Source organism: Gracilinanus agilis, chromosome 3, assembly GCF_016433145.1.
Source record: "Gracilinanus agilis isolate LMUSP501 chromosome 3, AgileGrace, whole genome shotgun sequence".
In the NCBI taxonomy this organism is placed as follows: Eukaryota; Metazoa; Chordata; class Mammalia; order Didelphimorphia; family Didelphidae; genus Gracilinanus; species Gracilinanus agilis.
Genome location: NC_058132.1, coordinates 159630662 through 159648681, shown reverse-complemented (window position 1 = coordinate 159648681; position 18020 = coordinate 159630662). Strand labels below are relative to the sequence as shown.

At 37.1% G+C, this 18020-nt stretch overlaps 1 protein-coding gene across 1 annotated transcript in view; it reads right to left on the bottom strand.

Moving 5' to 3' along the window:
* Positions 1-18020, bottom strand: part of ETS1 (ETS proto-oncogene 1, transcription factor) — a 182295-nt gene that overhangs the window by 118450 nt on the left and 45825 nt on the right. Inside the window, exon 3 of the mRNA XM_044668336.1 lies at positions 8721-8865. Within this exon, the coding sequence (XP_044524271.1) occupies positions 8721-8865 (145 nt within the window). The remainder of the gene's footprint in view (positions 1-8720; positions 8866-18020) is intronic.

The following is an 18020-nucleotide window of genomic DNA, read 5'->3' as shown; positions in this document are numbered from 1 at the left end:
TACTGTCAACTATAAAATCTTCTCTTTGGTTTTTAAAGTTTTTCACTGGACAGCTAATACCCATCTTTAGACCCTTCCTAGCTCTGTAACCCTGGGCAAAAATCACTTAACCCCAACTGACTACACCTGATCACAGTTCTGCCTTAGAATCAATACTTAATGTGGATTCTAAGTCAAAAGATAATTTTTTTCTTAAAAAGTTAATTTTTAAAAAGCTTTGAGCCCCTTCCTACCTTTCCAGTGTTCATATACTTTACCCCTCTCCCATGAACTCTATATCTCTGATCTATTGGCTATTAATTTCACATGACATTGACAGCTGTTCCATCTACTCTGAATATATCTTGGATGTACCTAGTTATTTGCGAGCTTTTCCCCTATTAGAATATAAATTGCTTGGGGGTAACGTCCGTTTTTTGCTTTTCTTGGTATCCCAGGCGCATGCCACTACAATAAGCACTTACCAGATGCTTGCTGACTCACTGACTTAGCTTGGACAAATTGCAACTTCTCTGTACTCCAGTTTCCTCATGTCTAATAAAATAGACTAATCTAGATGATCTTAAAGGGTCCTTCCGGTTCTAAGTCCATTGAATTCCTAAGGATACATTCCAACAGCCAAGACTTGATTTTCAGAAACTTCATTACCGTACATAAAAATAATATGGGATATTCTAGGATATATTCCAAAATGCAGATTCTCTCCCTGCTGTGCATTGAGCAATATAATTCCCTCCCTTCTCCTCTTCAAAGAGACCCACAACCCTCTTGCCATTTCACCCATTCTTAGGGCACTGCTGAGTCTCTGGTTTAAGCTCCATCAAGAGGCATGGTTCACATGTCAGTCTTACTCCTAGGAGAACACACAATAAAATACCTAAGAGTTCATTACTTCCATCTACTAGGTTTAGATCGAGCCTGTCCATGAATACTCTACACCTGAGAGATCACCACCAGCTTCTTCTACTCTAACCCAATTGCAAGGGGACCAAAACTTCCCCCAATCCAGGCTGAATTTATTAAAGGGGATTTTGTTCCCAGAATATGTGTTAATTGAGGAATCATTGTACTAAAGAAATCTCAAAGCAAAATGTTTCTTGAAAACAACTTTCAGACTGGTTACTTTCATGTAATCTCACCATTGATTTAGTGAAATAAAGAGAGTTCAAATGACTTCATTTCTTTTAAGATGTTCTGCCAACCCACAAGAGAACATGGTAAAATAAAAAGAATTCTGGATTTAGAGATAAAGGACCTAGGTTCAAATGCTGGTTCTGTCACTTATTATCTATGGCACTCAAGCAAATCCCTTCAGCTTTTTCAACTATAAAATGTGGGAGTCCTATTAGATAAGGTCCTTCTCTGTCTCTCTGTCTCTGTCTCTGTCTGTCTCTGTTTCTGTCTCTCTGTCTCTGTGTCTCTGTGTCTCTGTTTCTGTCTCTCTGTCTCTCTGTCTCTCTCTTCATCCAAACCTAAATAGCTCTGGAATACAAACAAAAAGGAACCTGTTTCCAAAAAGGAAAAAAAAATTGAAATAGAGTCTAAAGAAGGACAATACAGTAGAAAAATTTTCTGAAAAGTGAGCAGCTATCCTCAGCAGAGACAGTTTAAAACATCATTCATAAAACCACAGAGCTGTCCTGAGATAGTTGAAAGAACCAACCTGCTATCAGAATAAACATTTCCATGCAAGGTGATTCTCTATTTAACAAGTCTCTCTGGCATCACATTCGGATTCTTCAACACTTAAAAGCCAGACTGTAGGAGTCTGTTTGTCCTTCTGAGGCTTTCCACCTGGATTTTGAGAGTCCTTTCCAAACACTTGCCCAATTTTGATCTCCCCCAGCCGCCCAGCCATCTGAGAACACTCCAGAAAAGACTGTGAGCTTGGACACTTGAGATACCTTCTGCTCCTGGGCTCTCAATTTATTTGGGGAAGGAATTCTTTGTTACTGGGAATTTACTACTAAGTTTTTAAATAGAAGAAGTCAGTTAACTTGCAATTTTAAACCACCTGTTTATCTAATGTATTTTCTACTAAAAAATATCTAATAAATTCTGCATGGGATTTTTTTCTCTGTCTAAACACTTTTCCCTATTTGACTAAATAAATATGTTTAGGAAAGAGCCATTTTGTCTTTTTTCTCATTATCTCCCTGTAGCACCCAAAATAGGAAAGTCTGGTTGCAGAGTAGATAAAGTAGCAGGCCTAGAGTCAGGAAGATAAGACTACCTGAGTTCAAATCTGGCCTCAGACTCCAACAGCCAATACTTGATTTTCAGAAACTTCATTACCATACATAAAATAATATGGGATATTCTAGGATATATACCAAGATGTGGATTCTCTCCCTGTTGTGCATTGAGCAATATAATTCCCTCCCTTCTCCTCTTCAAAGAGACCTACAACCGTCTTGCCATTTCATCCATTCTTAGGGCATACTCAGACTAGCTATGTGTCCTGGCCAAGTTGCTTAGCCCTGTTTGCCTCAGTTTCTGTTATCTGTAAAATGAGATAGAGAAGCAAATGGCAAAGCATTCCAATATCTTTGCAAAGAAAATGCCAAATGGGATTACAAAAGGTTAGACATGGTGAAAATGAGCAAGCAGCAATAGCATTCTACCCACAGAAGTCCTTGCTATATTATTGACTGACTTTCAGAGAAAATGGAGTATAGGCATTATTTAACACACATGGTCAGATATTTAGTGCAACACATAGATAGAAAATGAGAAAAAAAGGACAAGGAGGAAGAGAAGGAAAAGGGGGTTGGAATTTGGATCATTCTTTTGAGAAAAAAGCAATTACATCTTTTCAGTAGAGTGAAATAGCAAAAGCCATATTATAGCTAGCAGAAAAAAAAGTTTTTTACTTAAAGGCCAGAATGATTCTCAATCTGATGGCTGCACGAATGAAACTAGAATCCTAAATTAATCTTCTTGGGGAGTCAGTTGGATTCATCTAATTCGATTCAGCAAGCATTCAATGCTTTCCACTACTGCACACCATACCCCAACCCTAACCAACCAGTTTTCAGGTGCATATTTTGGTTACAAGGGACTCTCCATTGGGAAGGACCAGTTTGTGAAATATAACTTCCCCCTGCCTTTTTCTGGAAAGCAGTTTAGTGGTATTTCACACTGATGGATAATTAATAGCATTCTCTTCCGGTCGATAGCACTATCATTATCAATGCCAAAATAAAACGTAAGCTCATTGAGGGTAGGTATTGTTTCAGTTTTTTGTCTTTTTAATTCCTAGCAGTAAGTGCTTTAAAAGATTGAATTGAAATGAATGACATATTGCCACCTGACACATTATTAGCAGATTCACTCTGTTCAAGGAGTTCAGCTGGGACTCAAGATACCACCTGTCTGTCTTCCAATTCCAATTCAAACATAGGTCGTTTGACCCCAAATAAGTTGGAATCTGTTTTAGGACCCCAATTTCTCCAGCAGCCAACTACTTACCCTAAACCCTGTCCCTTTCTAAATAGAGCTGTAGTATGGAAGCATCATGCTGATAAGTGAGAGGAAATGATAATGCCGTCTTGGAGGAATGGTATAAGGAGCTGATATAAAAATGTATAATGACAGGATGAACTTATTGCTATGGAGCTGGAGAGAAATCCCTCATCATGAGAGATAGAGGAAGGGAAGAGAGGAGTACGGGGTCAGTGGGATCCACTCCAGTCAGACTATAAACAGAAACAGACTTTGCAGCCGTGTCTTGTGTAAGGGGCTCCATTGATTCACAAGGCTCCCGACTGAGGGATGACGAGAAGCTGAGATAGAAAGGGCCCATTCATTCATGCGGAACTCCTGGGCTCAGCCTCCATTGGTTCTTGCTAATGGCTCCAGGCTGATGCGGGGGGCAGGGGGAGAGGCGGGGAGAGTGTAAGGGAAGGAGGAGGTAGAAATGAAAGAAAATGATGACTACAAGATTGTCATGAAGAAATGTACAGCTGCACAGGCAACTGCATGCAAATGTGGCTTCTTTATTTAGCCCTATAGTTAATGTCCTCAGATTCATCTTTCTTTCCCTCTTTTTTGTTGTCTTTTCTATTCCTCCCCCCTACCCTTGTCTTTTTCTCAGTCTCTATATCTCTCTTGATTTCTTTCTTTTTCTTTTTTATTCCTTGGGTTATATCTTCTTTTATGTTTTCTCTTTCCCTTCTTTTTTTCATTATCCAGCTCCCTCTTTTACATCTACCCTTATTATCTGTCTAATTCCACATGTCTTCTTTCTATCCCTTCCCTTCTAGTTATTCTCTCTGTATTTATATTTCACCAAGTCCCTCAGTTTTATCTATTGCTCTTCTAGTCATGCTTTTCAATGTTTCACCTCTCTCTGCCTCTTTATCTCTTTTGCTGTCTCTATATCTCTGTTTCTCTTTCTGTCCATCCCTCTTCCCTCAAATGCTCCATTTCCCTTGAGTCTAAGATCTTTGTGAATCAAGAGAAGAGGAAGAGAAGGCTACAATGAGAGGGCCTGATCATTCTTCAGTGACCCCCTCCTGTTGGGTATTCCAGTCACCAACAGATGTGCAGTCCCTGTGAAAAGAAGTCCATTCATCCCTTCTTGAAGGGGAGTAGGGGTGGGAAGGAGGAGTGGCCATGAGACTGTGACTGAGGAGACTGGAGTTATAAATAGGATAAAAGAAAATGAAAAAAATGTAGAATCTCTCTCTCTCTCTCTCTCTCTCTCTCTCTCTCTCTCTCGCTCTCGCTCTCTCTCTCTCTCTCCTTTTTTTTTTTTCTTTCCTCATCTTTAAGGAAATGTGCTATAGCTGAAGAAACCATTGGTTTGGTCTATGTCTTCACCTCCTTTCTCCATATCCCACCCCATCACCAATCTTCTTCCAACCTATACCCAACCACTGGGAGAACTGGAAAGCTGGAAAGCAGCCCAGAAAAATATGCGCTCCTCTTTTCTCTGGACAGCTCTAATAGAGGAGAAGAAAAGACCACACAGGTCCAAGGCCACAGTCAATTTTTCATCTATTAAAGCTTTGGATGAAGGAAGGCATTTCCATTCTGTTCACAGAAGAGACTGCCCCCAACTGGCTAGGATTACATCTCCAGTGGAAGTTTGATGGCATCTATATGATTCACACTGAATCACTTTAATAATTTTCATTCTGGTAAAGAAGGATTCCGGCATTGACCTCCCTAACACCACCCCCATTCCAGTTTGAGCACCTCCAAGTCACTCTAATGTCTAATGACAAATCATCTGTACTAGGATACTTTACAATAATAATAATATTTCGCTTTTTAAAATAGCTTTATCCTGATATATCTTATGTAGTTCATATATATATATATATATACATCACCTCATTCTCTCTGTTGTGAAGACTTCTCCTTTTGGTAAACTCTTGTGAGAAGAGAATGTTAAATCTATCCTACCTCATTTGAGAAAGGGGAAGGAAGTTTCTCTGACATGAAGAAACAGCAGAATTGAAGTTTTTAGCTTGAGGAGATCTTATTTTGATTCCTGCTAGAATATGTTTAGAAACAGTTATAGCTCCAGCTAGGATAAGAGCTCCAAAGATTTAAAATGAGGTAGGGAAATTTCAACCTTTATTGAAAAGGGAAAATTGAACCTTAAACCTTCTAGAATTGATTTGATTTAGGAAACATGAATGTATGAACATAATTACCCTTTTTAGGGAAGTAAGTTACTAAAAGTTACTTTTTAAAAAGAATTCTAGTTCCTAAAATATGATTTTAATTCATGAATTTGTTCAAAATTCCCTTATTAGCTAGATGGTGCAGTGGATAGAGCATTGGTCCTGAAGTCAGGTGGGCATGAATTCAAAACCAGCTGTAGACACTTACTACCTATATAACCATGGATTAAGTCATTTAAAATGCGCCCGCTTCAGTTTCTTCAGCTGTAGAATGGTGATAATAATAGTGTCTGATTCTAAGGTTGTCATGAGGATCAAATGACATTATATTTGTAAAGTACTAGCAACGTTCCTGGCATATACTAGGTCCATAATAAATGCTTATTCCCACCCCTCTTCCCAGCATCTCCATCTAATAAATAGATATCTAGAACTTTTTATCTGAGATACACAGAGAAGAAACAACTTGGCAGGAATTTCAAATTAACCAAATAAGATAATGTATGTACAGTGCTATGTAAACCTTAATTAAAGGGCTATATAATTATAAACTCTCACTTACCACCACCACCATTATCATTATCTTCAGAGCAACAGGCAGAGTATTACAACCCAGCCAGGGTGCTTGTCTCCCAAGGTTCATTCCATGTGCAGAAGACATGGACAAAGGACCTTTACTCTTTTATGTGACAAAAATAGTTATTGTTTAGCAACTTTTCATCATCTCAGCAGTCAACAGGAGTTAATAGAGTGAAAAAAAAGCTTCCTAAAGTAAAGCATCATGTTCTCGTCTGGATGGAGAAATTGGCAATCAAAAAAAAAAGACATAATAAAGGGGACAGTTTCAGAAAAATTTGAGAGGATTCTGATGAACTGACTCAAAGTGAACAGAACCAGGAGAACCTTGTGCACAAAGACTGACACACTGTGGCACAATCAACATAATGAACTTCTCTACTAGCAGCAATGCAATGATCCAGGACAATTCTGAAGGACTTATGAGAAAGAATGCTATCCTCATCTAGAGAAAGAACTGTGGGAGTAGAAACCCAAAAGAAAAACATATGATTGATCACATGATTCAATGAGGTTATGATTGGGGATGTAGACTCTAAATGGCAACTCTATTGCAAATATTAATAATATGGAAATAGGTCTTGAACAATAATACCTGTAAAACCCAGTGGAATTGCTATGAGGGTGGGGGGGAGGGAGAAGGGAGGGAAAGAACATGAATCATGTAACCATGGAAAAATATTCTAAATTAATTAAATTAATTAATTTTAAAAAATAATGCAATGATCCAAGACAATTCCAAAAGATATACAATAAATAATGCTATCCACCTACAGAGAGAGAGATGATGAACTTTAGGTGCATCCAGAGCATCATTTTTTCGCAACATGGATACTATGGAAATATGTTTTGAATAATTCCACATGTATAATGGGTATCATATTGCTTGCCTGCTCAACATGTGAGAGAGAGGCTGGAAAAAAGTGAATTTGGAACTCAGATTTTTTAAAGAAATTAATGTTAAAAAAGAAACATAATTTTTTTAAAAATTAGAAATACCTAACTACAGAGTTGGGTAAGACAGAGGCACATGGGTTGAAAGTATACTGTCGGTTTTAAGTTCATTTCCATTGATGTTTTCCCCAAAAGAATTCCTCAGGGTGAAGTGTAAGCATTATACAGAATAAAAGAAAAACATAATTCCTTAATTGAGATCACCTGGGTAGAAGATTCAGGTTCTGCCTATGAAACTTAGGGCTTGCTTATTTCATTTAATGCCATGTTCTCATAACAAATTGAGTTTAATCTTTGAATTAACTACTTCTAATGCAATACCCTAGTTCTCCCAATTCAGAAATTCATGGTCATCAAAGTGAAGCAGATATAAGATGCAATTGGTTTTGGTGAAAAGTCACAGTCCCTAAGGTAAAAAGAAAGAAGGTCTAAGCATCTAGAGCAGAGGTTGGCAACCTTTTTGGCTGTGAGAGCCATAAACGCCACATTTTTTTAGAATGAAATTTCGTGAGAGCCGTGCAGTGCTCACAGTGCCGCTCCTGTAACAGCGCCTGGAAAAAAATTGACTTTATGGCTCCTGCAGAAAGAGCCATATCTGGCCCTCAAAAGAGCCAGATATGGCTTGAGAGCCATATGTTGCCGACCCCTGATCTAGAACCTTTGACTTTCCACTTCTTTTGGGTCAGCAGCTCATCTAGTCATAATTCCACAAAGCATTTTTCTCCTACAACCCAAGTTCCACTTTTTGAAACTTTATTGAGCAGCTCGGTGGTTCAGTGGGAAGTAACTAGATGGCACAGTAGACAGAAGCCAGGCCTGGAAATGGGAAGGTCCTAGGTTCAAATTTGACCTCAGACACTTCCTAACCATGTGACCCTCAACAAGTCACTGAACCCCAATTGCCTGCTTTGGAAATGATGTTTAGTGTTAATTCTAAGACAGAGGGTAAGGATCTAAAAAAAAAAAAGAGAGAGAGAGAGAGAGAATAGGTGATGAGATGTTTGCCTAAATACCAACCTTCTTAGGCAGATCCAACATCCCATACACTAGAGATTAGCACTTTTTAATGTTTCAGGGCCAGAGTATTTAACTTTACCTATCAATTCAGCAAATATCAAAACTCACCCTCCTCCCCTGCCTCCAAATATAAATGACCCTCCTATATTTTCGAATAGGTACTAATTAGTTGGTGGCTAAAAAAACTGCTAAGTCTTTCTATCACCAGCCAAATTGGAATTGGTATAAATCATAAAACCAACCGTAGCCTGCACAACTGGAAAATTTGACTTTAAGACCATTTTGGTTGAAGCAGCCTTATTGGTTACAGCTAAAACTTAGGCCTCTTGCCACCAGAGGATGGAATATTCCCAATGGATTGATCAGCTCTACTTCTGCCCAACTAAGAGAAATAAAGTCCATTCCCACATAAACCACAGAGCTGTTGCCCACACTTCTACTTCCTTTGGAAGGGCCATTCCAGAGGATTAGGAGCCTTATTCCATGTTCATTGTCTTTTTCTCATTTAGTCCCTTTCCCTAAACCCTTGAGTCCCACCTGTTGCACAGTGTTCAAGGCCGGTAGGAACTTCCTGAGTGGCCATCTCCTCCCAAAATGGGTAGCATGCTCTCTGTTGGAAACAATTTGATTGAAAGCCACAGGCCATTCGAGGGTCTTCATAGGTGTTGACAGGTCCTTGCCTCTGTTCCCAAGAGAAAAAAAAATATTAGAAAGAAAAAAAGTATCTTTAATTTAGCAGTCAGGGGAACAGTGACATCATCTGGATACAAATCCAAGCTCTGCTATTTATTTTTTTACCTCTTTCATTTTTCTAGGCCTTAATATTATAATTTCTAAAAGAAATAGGCCTAAATAACCCCTACAACTGCATCCAGCTTTAAATCCTGAATTCATCCAAAAGCACCTGGATGAAGACATAATTATACTAGTTCACATATACGTAGCCGCTTGTCTCCCTCTCCTTTTCTTCTTCTACTTTTTTCTTCCCTTTCATATCTATGCATATACACACATATGTAATATCTATGCACATATGTACACATACACACATGCATACCAGGAACTGGAGATGTAAATATAATGGATGAAACAATCTCTGCTTATAAGGCCTTTTTTCATATCTAAAATTGGGATAATGAAACTTGTACTATATACAATGAGGGATAATAGTGAGGATCAAATGAGATTTTATAATATGCTATAAACAATGAGATTATATATAATAGAGCATAATATTTTGTGTAATATAATATATATTATAATGTGCATGTTATGTGTTATATACTTGGGCATATATATATATATATATGTCCAGATACCTATTCTATAAATGTACAAATGCATTTATATTTATATATGCATTTGTACATATTGTATTGTATATATAATTGTACACATATAAAATCATATGCAATATATTGTGAAATGCTGTATCATACACAAAATAATATAATATACATAATCCATTGCTCATAGAATGTGGCCTTTGTATATGAATAAATAAATATTTTGGAAGCAGAGATTATTTCATTCACTGTATTTGCATCTCCTAGAGACTAACACAGAGGCTGGCTTATAGTAAGCGCTTAAATGTTTGTTAATTGACTGGTTAATTAACTAACTTGTCCAATGCTATATAGCTTTTTGTTGTTTGGTTTATTTTCATCCTTACTTTGTGTTTTAGTAAAAATTCTAAGACAGAAGATGGAGGGCTAGGCAAACAGAGTTAAGTGCCTCACCCAGGGTTATAGAACAAGGATGTGTCTGAGGTCAATTTTGAACCCAGGTCCTCCTGTCTCCAAGCTTATCTCTCTATCCACTGTGCCACATAGCTGCCCCTCCATAGTGGTTAAATAGCAAAACCAATACTAAAGCCCAATTCTTCTGATTCTAGACACCAACTTCTTTTTGCTCCAGTATAATTTCTCCCAAAGAAGTCCCAAAAGTTTGGTGCAGTGGAAAAGATTTTGGGGTTTGAGGTTGGAAGAACTAGACTTAAATTTTGGCTCTAATGCCTACTACTTGTGTGGTCTTGAGCATGTCAATTAACCTCAGCTTCAGTTTTGTCATCTGGAAAATGAGTGGTTTGGACTAGACTGATCTCTCTCTAAGATCACTTCTAGCTCTAAAGCCAGGATCCTGAGCTGTAAATTTGCCCCTAACCTTCAAGTTAAGGGAATAGAAGGGATAAAGTTATCCATTAGCATAAGTCAAGGCTGACGAAGACATTAATGATCTTTGAAAATAATCACAAAGGGCTAGATCTAAAAAACAATCTCTGGTTGTCATGGAGTTCATTCCCCCTCCCTCCAGTTAGTACTGCACTGCGGTCATCTCGGATGAATGAATGAATGTCACCTTGCCCTCTAGTCGTTTAATCGTTTTGGAAAAGAGAATACCACAAGGATGGAGAGTTTGGCTTGGAGAGCAGGAAGAACTAGTTTCAGGTCCCATTTGTAGCATGTACACACACACACACACACACACACACACACACACACACACACTGGCTATGGGACTCTGGGCAAGTCAATTAATCTCTCATTGTTTCAGGCAACTCTCTAACTATGAATCGCAGTGAAAGTGCTACTCTGCATTGGTTGAGGGATTTTCCTCATCTGTGAATTCCTTATCCCCAAGAAATCATAGATATACACTCTAGCATTGGTCAACTGTTTCAATGTCATACAAATTAGTGAGTGCCCAGGGGTCCAAGAAAGAAAATCTTATAGCAATGTATTAGTATTACTTAATAGTAATATGTAATAGCAAATGATACACAGATAATTCATGTAAAGCACTCTGCAAACCTTCAAGTGATACCTATTATTATTCATAGTGTTTTCAAGTTTGAAAAATAATGCTGCACTATAGTATAAAAACGACACAATTTTAAATTCTGATTCTGTTAGGGCACATCTATGACCGCACATCTAGAATATTTGCTAAAATGAGTATCTGCTTAGTCAGCAATTAATGCTAATTTACTTGAGATCTAAAAAGGTTTATGCCATTTAATATGCAGTAAATACAATTCAGGAGCACAGTTACCTAAATAATAGGGCACATAGGGAATTTTTTAAGAGCCAAAAGACTGTCTAAGACTCAGAAGAATAGGGTCTAGGGCCGAGACGACAAAAACCTCCAATCCCAAGTAATCTCAGTTTCCTTTTTGTGTTAGCATTAAAGTCTAAAGATGAATTGATAGGCAAGGGAAGGCTTTTATTAATCACCTACTGTTAATTAGGCATTGTATTAAGGGCTGGTGTACATTACTGACATGTTACTTAATCATAATATGATATAGTAAGCATCACTGAATATAAACTGTTAAGCAGGCAGATATAAGGCATAGTTGGGAATGGGGTGAGGACTACAATCTGTTGTGTGGGGATAAATAGCCCTCTTTTTTTGTAGAAGAGATAGATCATCAAGAAAGGTCTTCTAAGTTTCTCATCATGGTTAAGAACATGATTTAGAATTCATTCTTTGTATAAATGCTGGTGAATCAAATAGTTGGATTGAAGTTAGCAGCTGACTTCTAGCTACTCTTTAAATGTAAAAAAAACAAAGTCATAAAGGCAGCTATGTTAGTTGATCCGGAAGTAAACTGCAAGATTCAATGATATTTGTGAGATATTTGTGCGTTGCCAAGAGGTAGTCTTTCTCTTTGTAAGTTCTGTGGACAAAGAAGAATTCTTATTCTTATTTTACAGGTGAGGAAAATGAAGCTGCTAGATGGTTCAATGGATAGTCCTTGACCTGGAGTCAGGAAGATCTGAGTTCAGATTTGACCTCAGACATTTACTAGCTGTGTAACCCTGGCCATGTCACTTAACCTGTTTGCCTTAATCTGCTGGAGAAGGAAATGGCAAACCACTCCAGTTTCTTTGTCAAGTAAACCCCATGGACCACAGCTTTACTATGACATGACTGAACAACAACAAAAAGTAAAGGAAGGAGAAGATACCTCCCTAAGGTCAGATAGTTTAGATATAATATCTAGATATAATAGATATAATATCTTAGAAGATATAATATCTAATATCTAAAAGTTATATAATAAAGGATGTCTTTCCTTAAATTCAATCTACTTAAAAAGTTCTTATTCATGTATGCTAAATGCATTGGCTTTGATAGGACTGACATTTCCATTTCTTTTATCCCAATGTAGTAGATTGTTCACTTTTTTTTTTTGGAGACACTCTCTCAGGTGAATAAATGACTGACTGATTGAGATCTACCACCTCTTTTCCCCAGAGCAGAGTTTGGAAGAATTTTATAGGATATCAACAATGATTCTGGAATTCATGAAGATTTTTTACCTCCATTCCTAGGGATAAATGAATTCATGAGTGCCCATAATAATGTAAAGGGAAGAGTCCAAAGGAACGAAGAAGAAAAGAAAGAGCTAAGGGAGGAAGGTCAAGAGAGAGCAGGAGTCTGGCATGCTGGGCTACATAACTGCTCTTCCTTCCCGTCCCACCCCCACCATCCTAGTACGGAGACTGATCACAGACAGTCATTGATTCCATTAAAGCAATGAAGGTAAGGTGTGAATAAGTTTAACAGTCTAGGGGTAGGTGGGAAGGAAGGTAGGTAATTTACATCTCAAAAAACAATGGATAAGCTTCATATACATATGTTATACATACATATATATACATATGCTATACATACATATGTATGTATATATACACATATATTTAAGAAAGGTTGTCCCCTTTGTTAGAATGTAGGTTCTAAGGGTCAAAAACTGCTTTTTTTTGGGGGGGAGGTTCCCCAGAGCTAAATCCCATGCCTGAAATGCAAAAAGAACTTAATAAATGTTTATTGGTTGATTAACTAGATTCTTTGCTTCCAGTCTCCAATGGGCTAAATTTCTAAGGATCACAAGTTCTGGCATACCTAACCTATTGCTAGCAAGTGTGTGAAGAAAGACTGAAGGGGAGGAGAACTTTTGCTTTCCTCCTGCACTAACATTGCCTGGGAATAAAATAATATAGCCTAGTGATTTTTTTTTTTTTTTGTAATATGAAGTCTATCTTCACTCACTCTCCTTTCCTGCTTACCTCAGCTAGTGGTTTTGCATGTAGAGGACAGAATAAAAACAGAAGGGGAGGAAGTTTGAGTTGACTTTGATTTCCAAAAAAGTAAATGACAAAGATTACAATTATGGAAGGAAATCCCCTGAGAACTACAAATTTTAAAACATGAATTCCACAGATTCAGAATTTGTGGTCATCCTGATAGGAGTCAGGATGAAGTTCACACTTTTGATATTCATTGATTCAGCAGATGTTGAACATTTATTGTTGGTAAGCTTGTTGGGATATGAAAAACTCAATAATAGCTCAATTCGATGTTTATATATTGTACCTGGAACCAAAGAGATAGGAGGTTAGATTCATAGGACTGAAAATTACCTGAGAGAGGATAAAATTTAATGTCAAAATGGACATTTCATAATCATCTAACCAAATTGTCTCATTTTATAGATGGAGAAACTGAGGCCCAGAGAGATTAAATTAATTTTCTAAAGTGACACACATAAGAAATAAGAATTGGGATTCAAACCTAGGTCCTCTGAATCCAAACTTGAACTTCTATAATGTCACATTTGGGATTCTGATGGATGGAGATATATAGGAGGAAGAGGTGACAGTCTATAAGTACTCTTTCCCAGCAAAAATTACTTCTTTATAAAAGTCAAAATATACTGTATAGTGAATATCTGCCTGGAGTAGGGCACCAGAGTAGAGTTATGGAAGATGAAGATGGTTTTCTCCCCCAGCCCCTTAAAAAATACATGTTTTTATTGACATTCTTTTCTTTTACATAACTGTCCCATCCCTCTCTGCTCCCTTCCTTGTAACAACAACAACAAAAGTAGAGTTAGGCAATGAAAATCAACACAATAACCGCAAGGGCAAAATATCTCCTGGCACTATGGGAAAATCACTGATTTTGGAGTCAAAGGACCCAGATTCAAATTACTTACTTGCATTTTTTACTTGTGTCACTTTTAGCAAGTCACTTCAAATTTCTCCCTCAATTTCCATAACTGTAAGATGGCAGTATTAACCTAGAACACTCTCTGACATCAATTCCGACTCTCAATCTCTTATCCCTGTCTGACAACACATGCCTCAATCTGCACCTATGGTCCACCAGTCTGGAAAGCAAGATTGAGCCCTACATTGTTCAGCCTTCTAAGTCTTTAGAAGTTGTCTTCCTTTACCTTATTGTGGTGCTTTTGTGATTGCTCTTGTTTTTCTTCATGAAAAAGGGGTGAGATAGCAAACCTAGAATTAGCCATTTCTAGGGTGATGTTTTAGCTACTTAGAAAGCAAAACACTTCTTAGAGGAACTCATTTATATACAAGTGTACAGAGTATATTTAAAGACATATAATGGATTTGCTTTTTAAAACTAATAATAGATTACGTGTATATAGGTTTTATAGTTCACACTTGTCTTCATATTTCTGAGAATGTGTAGTAAGTAAAGGTAGAGCTAGATATTATTATGCCCATTTTAAAAATGAGAAAACTGAAACTTAAAGTGACTCACTCTGCGTCACACAGCCACTAAGTATCAGAAAGGGAATTTGAATCAAGGGTTTCTAAGTTCTTTTTCCCAGACTACCATGTTCTCATTTCTCTCCAAACCTGCCTTTATTTATTTTTTTGTTCTTTTTTAGAAAAGCACTCCTTAGTACACATTTGTTAGCAACACAATCTGGTTGAAGCCAGCACATAGGAAGCTAACAAATTCTTATTTAATCAATAGAAGAGGGGAAAAACACTTACTAAGAACTTACTGTGAATACAAACATAAAAGTGAAGATGGCCTTTCTCCTTAAGGTCCTCACATTCTAAAAAAGGGAGACACAACATATAGAAGGTAGGAAAAGTGGCATCCAGGGAGGAATATTTTGGATTAGTAAATATTGTACAGATGAAGAACCTGAAAGATCCAGAAGTTAAGTGACTTTCCCCGGGTCACATAGCTAATAAATATTTGAGGTAGGATTCGAACTCATGTCTTTCTGACTCTCTAACCACTGTACAACCTAGCTATAGGTAAAGTTCAGTAGGAGAGTTGTGGAAGATGAGAGAGCCTTGGTTAATAATTAAATAAACTGTCATTGCTCCTGATAGTTTGTATCAATCTACTATACTCATCATCCTTATAATTTTTTAATCCAAAATAGTCTTCCCTGGCTACCACAACCTCTATCCTCCCCCCACCAATATGTGCTGTCTCCATTTATTGGCATGTAAACTTCTTGAAGGGAGGGACTGTTTTCAATATTAGATTTATATCCCCAGTGACTGATACAGTGTCTTAATAAGTGTTTGTCCCTCCCACATTCATTAAATAAGCATTTATTAAATTCTCATGTTCCAGGCACTGTGGAAGGTGCTGGGGAATTCAAAGACAAAAATGTGACCTCAAAGAGTTTATGGTTTATTCAGTAATAACAAATCTATATTTCTTTTAAATGTGCATATGTGTAATTTATATGTATATGTACATATATGCATATATCTTCTAATGGATACTTTTGATGGATTAAAACCAACTTTATAAAAATAGATTTTATTTCATTCATTTCTCAAATTAAAGAGTCTTAGCATTGTATTTCATTATATCCCATGAGATAGTTAGTGACACCTTGAGAAATTAAAAAACCAAGATTGGGAAATACTAACCTTAAACTGAATCATCCTTTCCTTCTTTTCTTTCTTTCTTATTCTTTTTCTTTCTTTCTCCCTTTCTTTTTGTTTCTTTTTTTCCTTTCTTCTTTCCTTCCTTCCTTTTTTGAGCCCTTACCTCCTGTCAGTATCAGTTCTAAGACAGAAGTGTGTCAAGGGCTAGGCAATAGGGTTTAAGTGATATTCCTAGGGTCATAGAACTAGGAAGAATCTGTAACCATATTTGAACCCAGATCCTCTCAACTCCAGGCCTGGAGCTCACTTCACTGTTCAAGCTAGCTGCACCAACACAAAACACTTACAGTGTGTGAAGTTCAGAACTAGAGGGAACTTCCAACTGGAAAAGTTCCTAGGTTTTTATAGATAAAGTTTGGAAGGACAGTCAACAATGTAGTATAGAGAGGAATAAAATTCCTCTTTATTAAATGAGGGAGTTAGACAAAACTATGTCTAAGGTCCCTTCCATTTGTAAATTCTTTGGTCCTATGAACTGTATGGCTTTTAGTGCTGAGAAAATGACCAGAGCTGAGTGCTACTTTTGTATTTTTATCTGTTTCCTGGACCACCACCACCAAATATTTTATTGCCTAGAGTTATAAGCCTTTGAGTCATTAGACTTTTCTTAAAGAACTAGGTTAATCCTTGGAGAGGAGGCAGAGATTAATTAGAGCCAATCTGGAATTCTTTTTATGGCAATAAAACTCATCAAAATTTTTATTCTGCTGACACAATCTCAGAGAACTCTGGGTCACCTCCACACCACTGATGTTAAAACTTTCTTGGATTTTTGCCCTTTGTTGATACAGTGCATCAGGAACTGTTCATGTCTCTTACTGACCTAAATGTAAAGGAAATCAGAAGCAGTGATGAAGTTGGAACTGAATGGAAACCTATCTGATAGGCTCTCCTTGGAGCGATAAATAAATAAAAAATTTATTAGAATCAACTTCATCTTGTGCTCAAAGTAACAAGAGACATTATATCAAGGAAGATGCTTAGTCATCTTGCCTTGTGGTACTCATGATGAACACTGAAAAGGGGGTCCACCAAGAAGATGGTTGCAGCTTATATACCAGCATCCATTACAAAATGGAAAAATTTCATGATTAACCTTCTAGGTCAAAAGTACCTTGATAGAAGATAACTTTAATGCAAGAGGAAAGCAAAGACCTTTTTGGAAAATATAGTTTGAGGTCAAGAAATGAAAGAAGCCAAAAGCTTATCAACAACTCAGAAGTCTTACACTCATACACCACAAATACCTTCATCAAAAATAGATTGGACATAGTGAAGGAAAGCTTTGGACAGAATGAACACTGAACAAAAATGAATCAGCTTTATCGTAACTTACAGGAAACAACTGGCTAGAGAACTAGCAGTTATTTGAGAATCAGCTGTCTGCATCCAGTCAGATCATAAACTCATTAGTGCAAAAGTTACAATCATTACCAAGTTTGAAAAATAGGATAAAGTTGAGAAGATGCTGCATGAGATAATAGCTGTTGCAACCTGAGCTGTCCAAATACAGTTTCAACTCTGAAAAATGAGAAAATGGCCAAAAGTAGACGGTTCACTCTGTGATCATTTTTATATAGGTTTTACAGATGCAAAAGAGTTGCAATAAGTAGGAGGCTAAAAGAATATAGGAATTAATCATTTAACAAGTGCCCGTTTGGGGCCAGACGCTTAAACACTGGAAATATATCGACAAGAATGAAATAATCCCTGCCTTCAAAGATCCTACATTCTATTGGGAAAGATAATCTGTACACATCTCAAATATATACTAAATAAATAAATACAAAATGTTGAGAAAGATATCCCTTTGATTGCTTCTAACTCCAATTGATGGAATTATTAAAGATAATGGACTAATAATAGAGACCAAATTTAAGTCTTCACTTTTAAGAAGTACTTATGTTACCCCTTTATTAGATATGAAAATGTTCTCTGACCAAAAGCAATAGAATTAGATATCAGGTAGCTATTGCCAGAACAAGAACTAACCCCAATCCAGAAGGAAAGAAAGAAAGAAAGGAAGGAAGGAAGGAAGGAAGGAAGGAAGGAAGGAAGGAAGGAAGGAAGGAAGGAAGGAAGGAAGGAAGGAAGGAAGGAA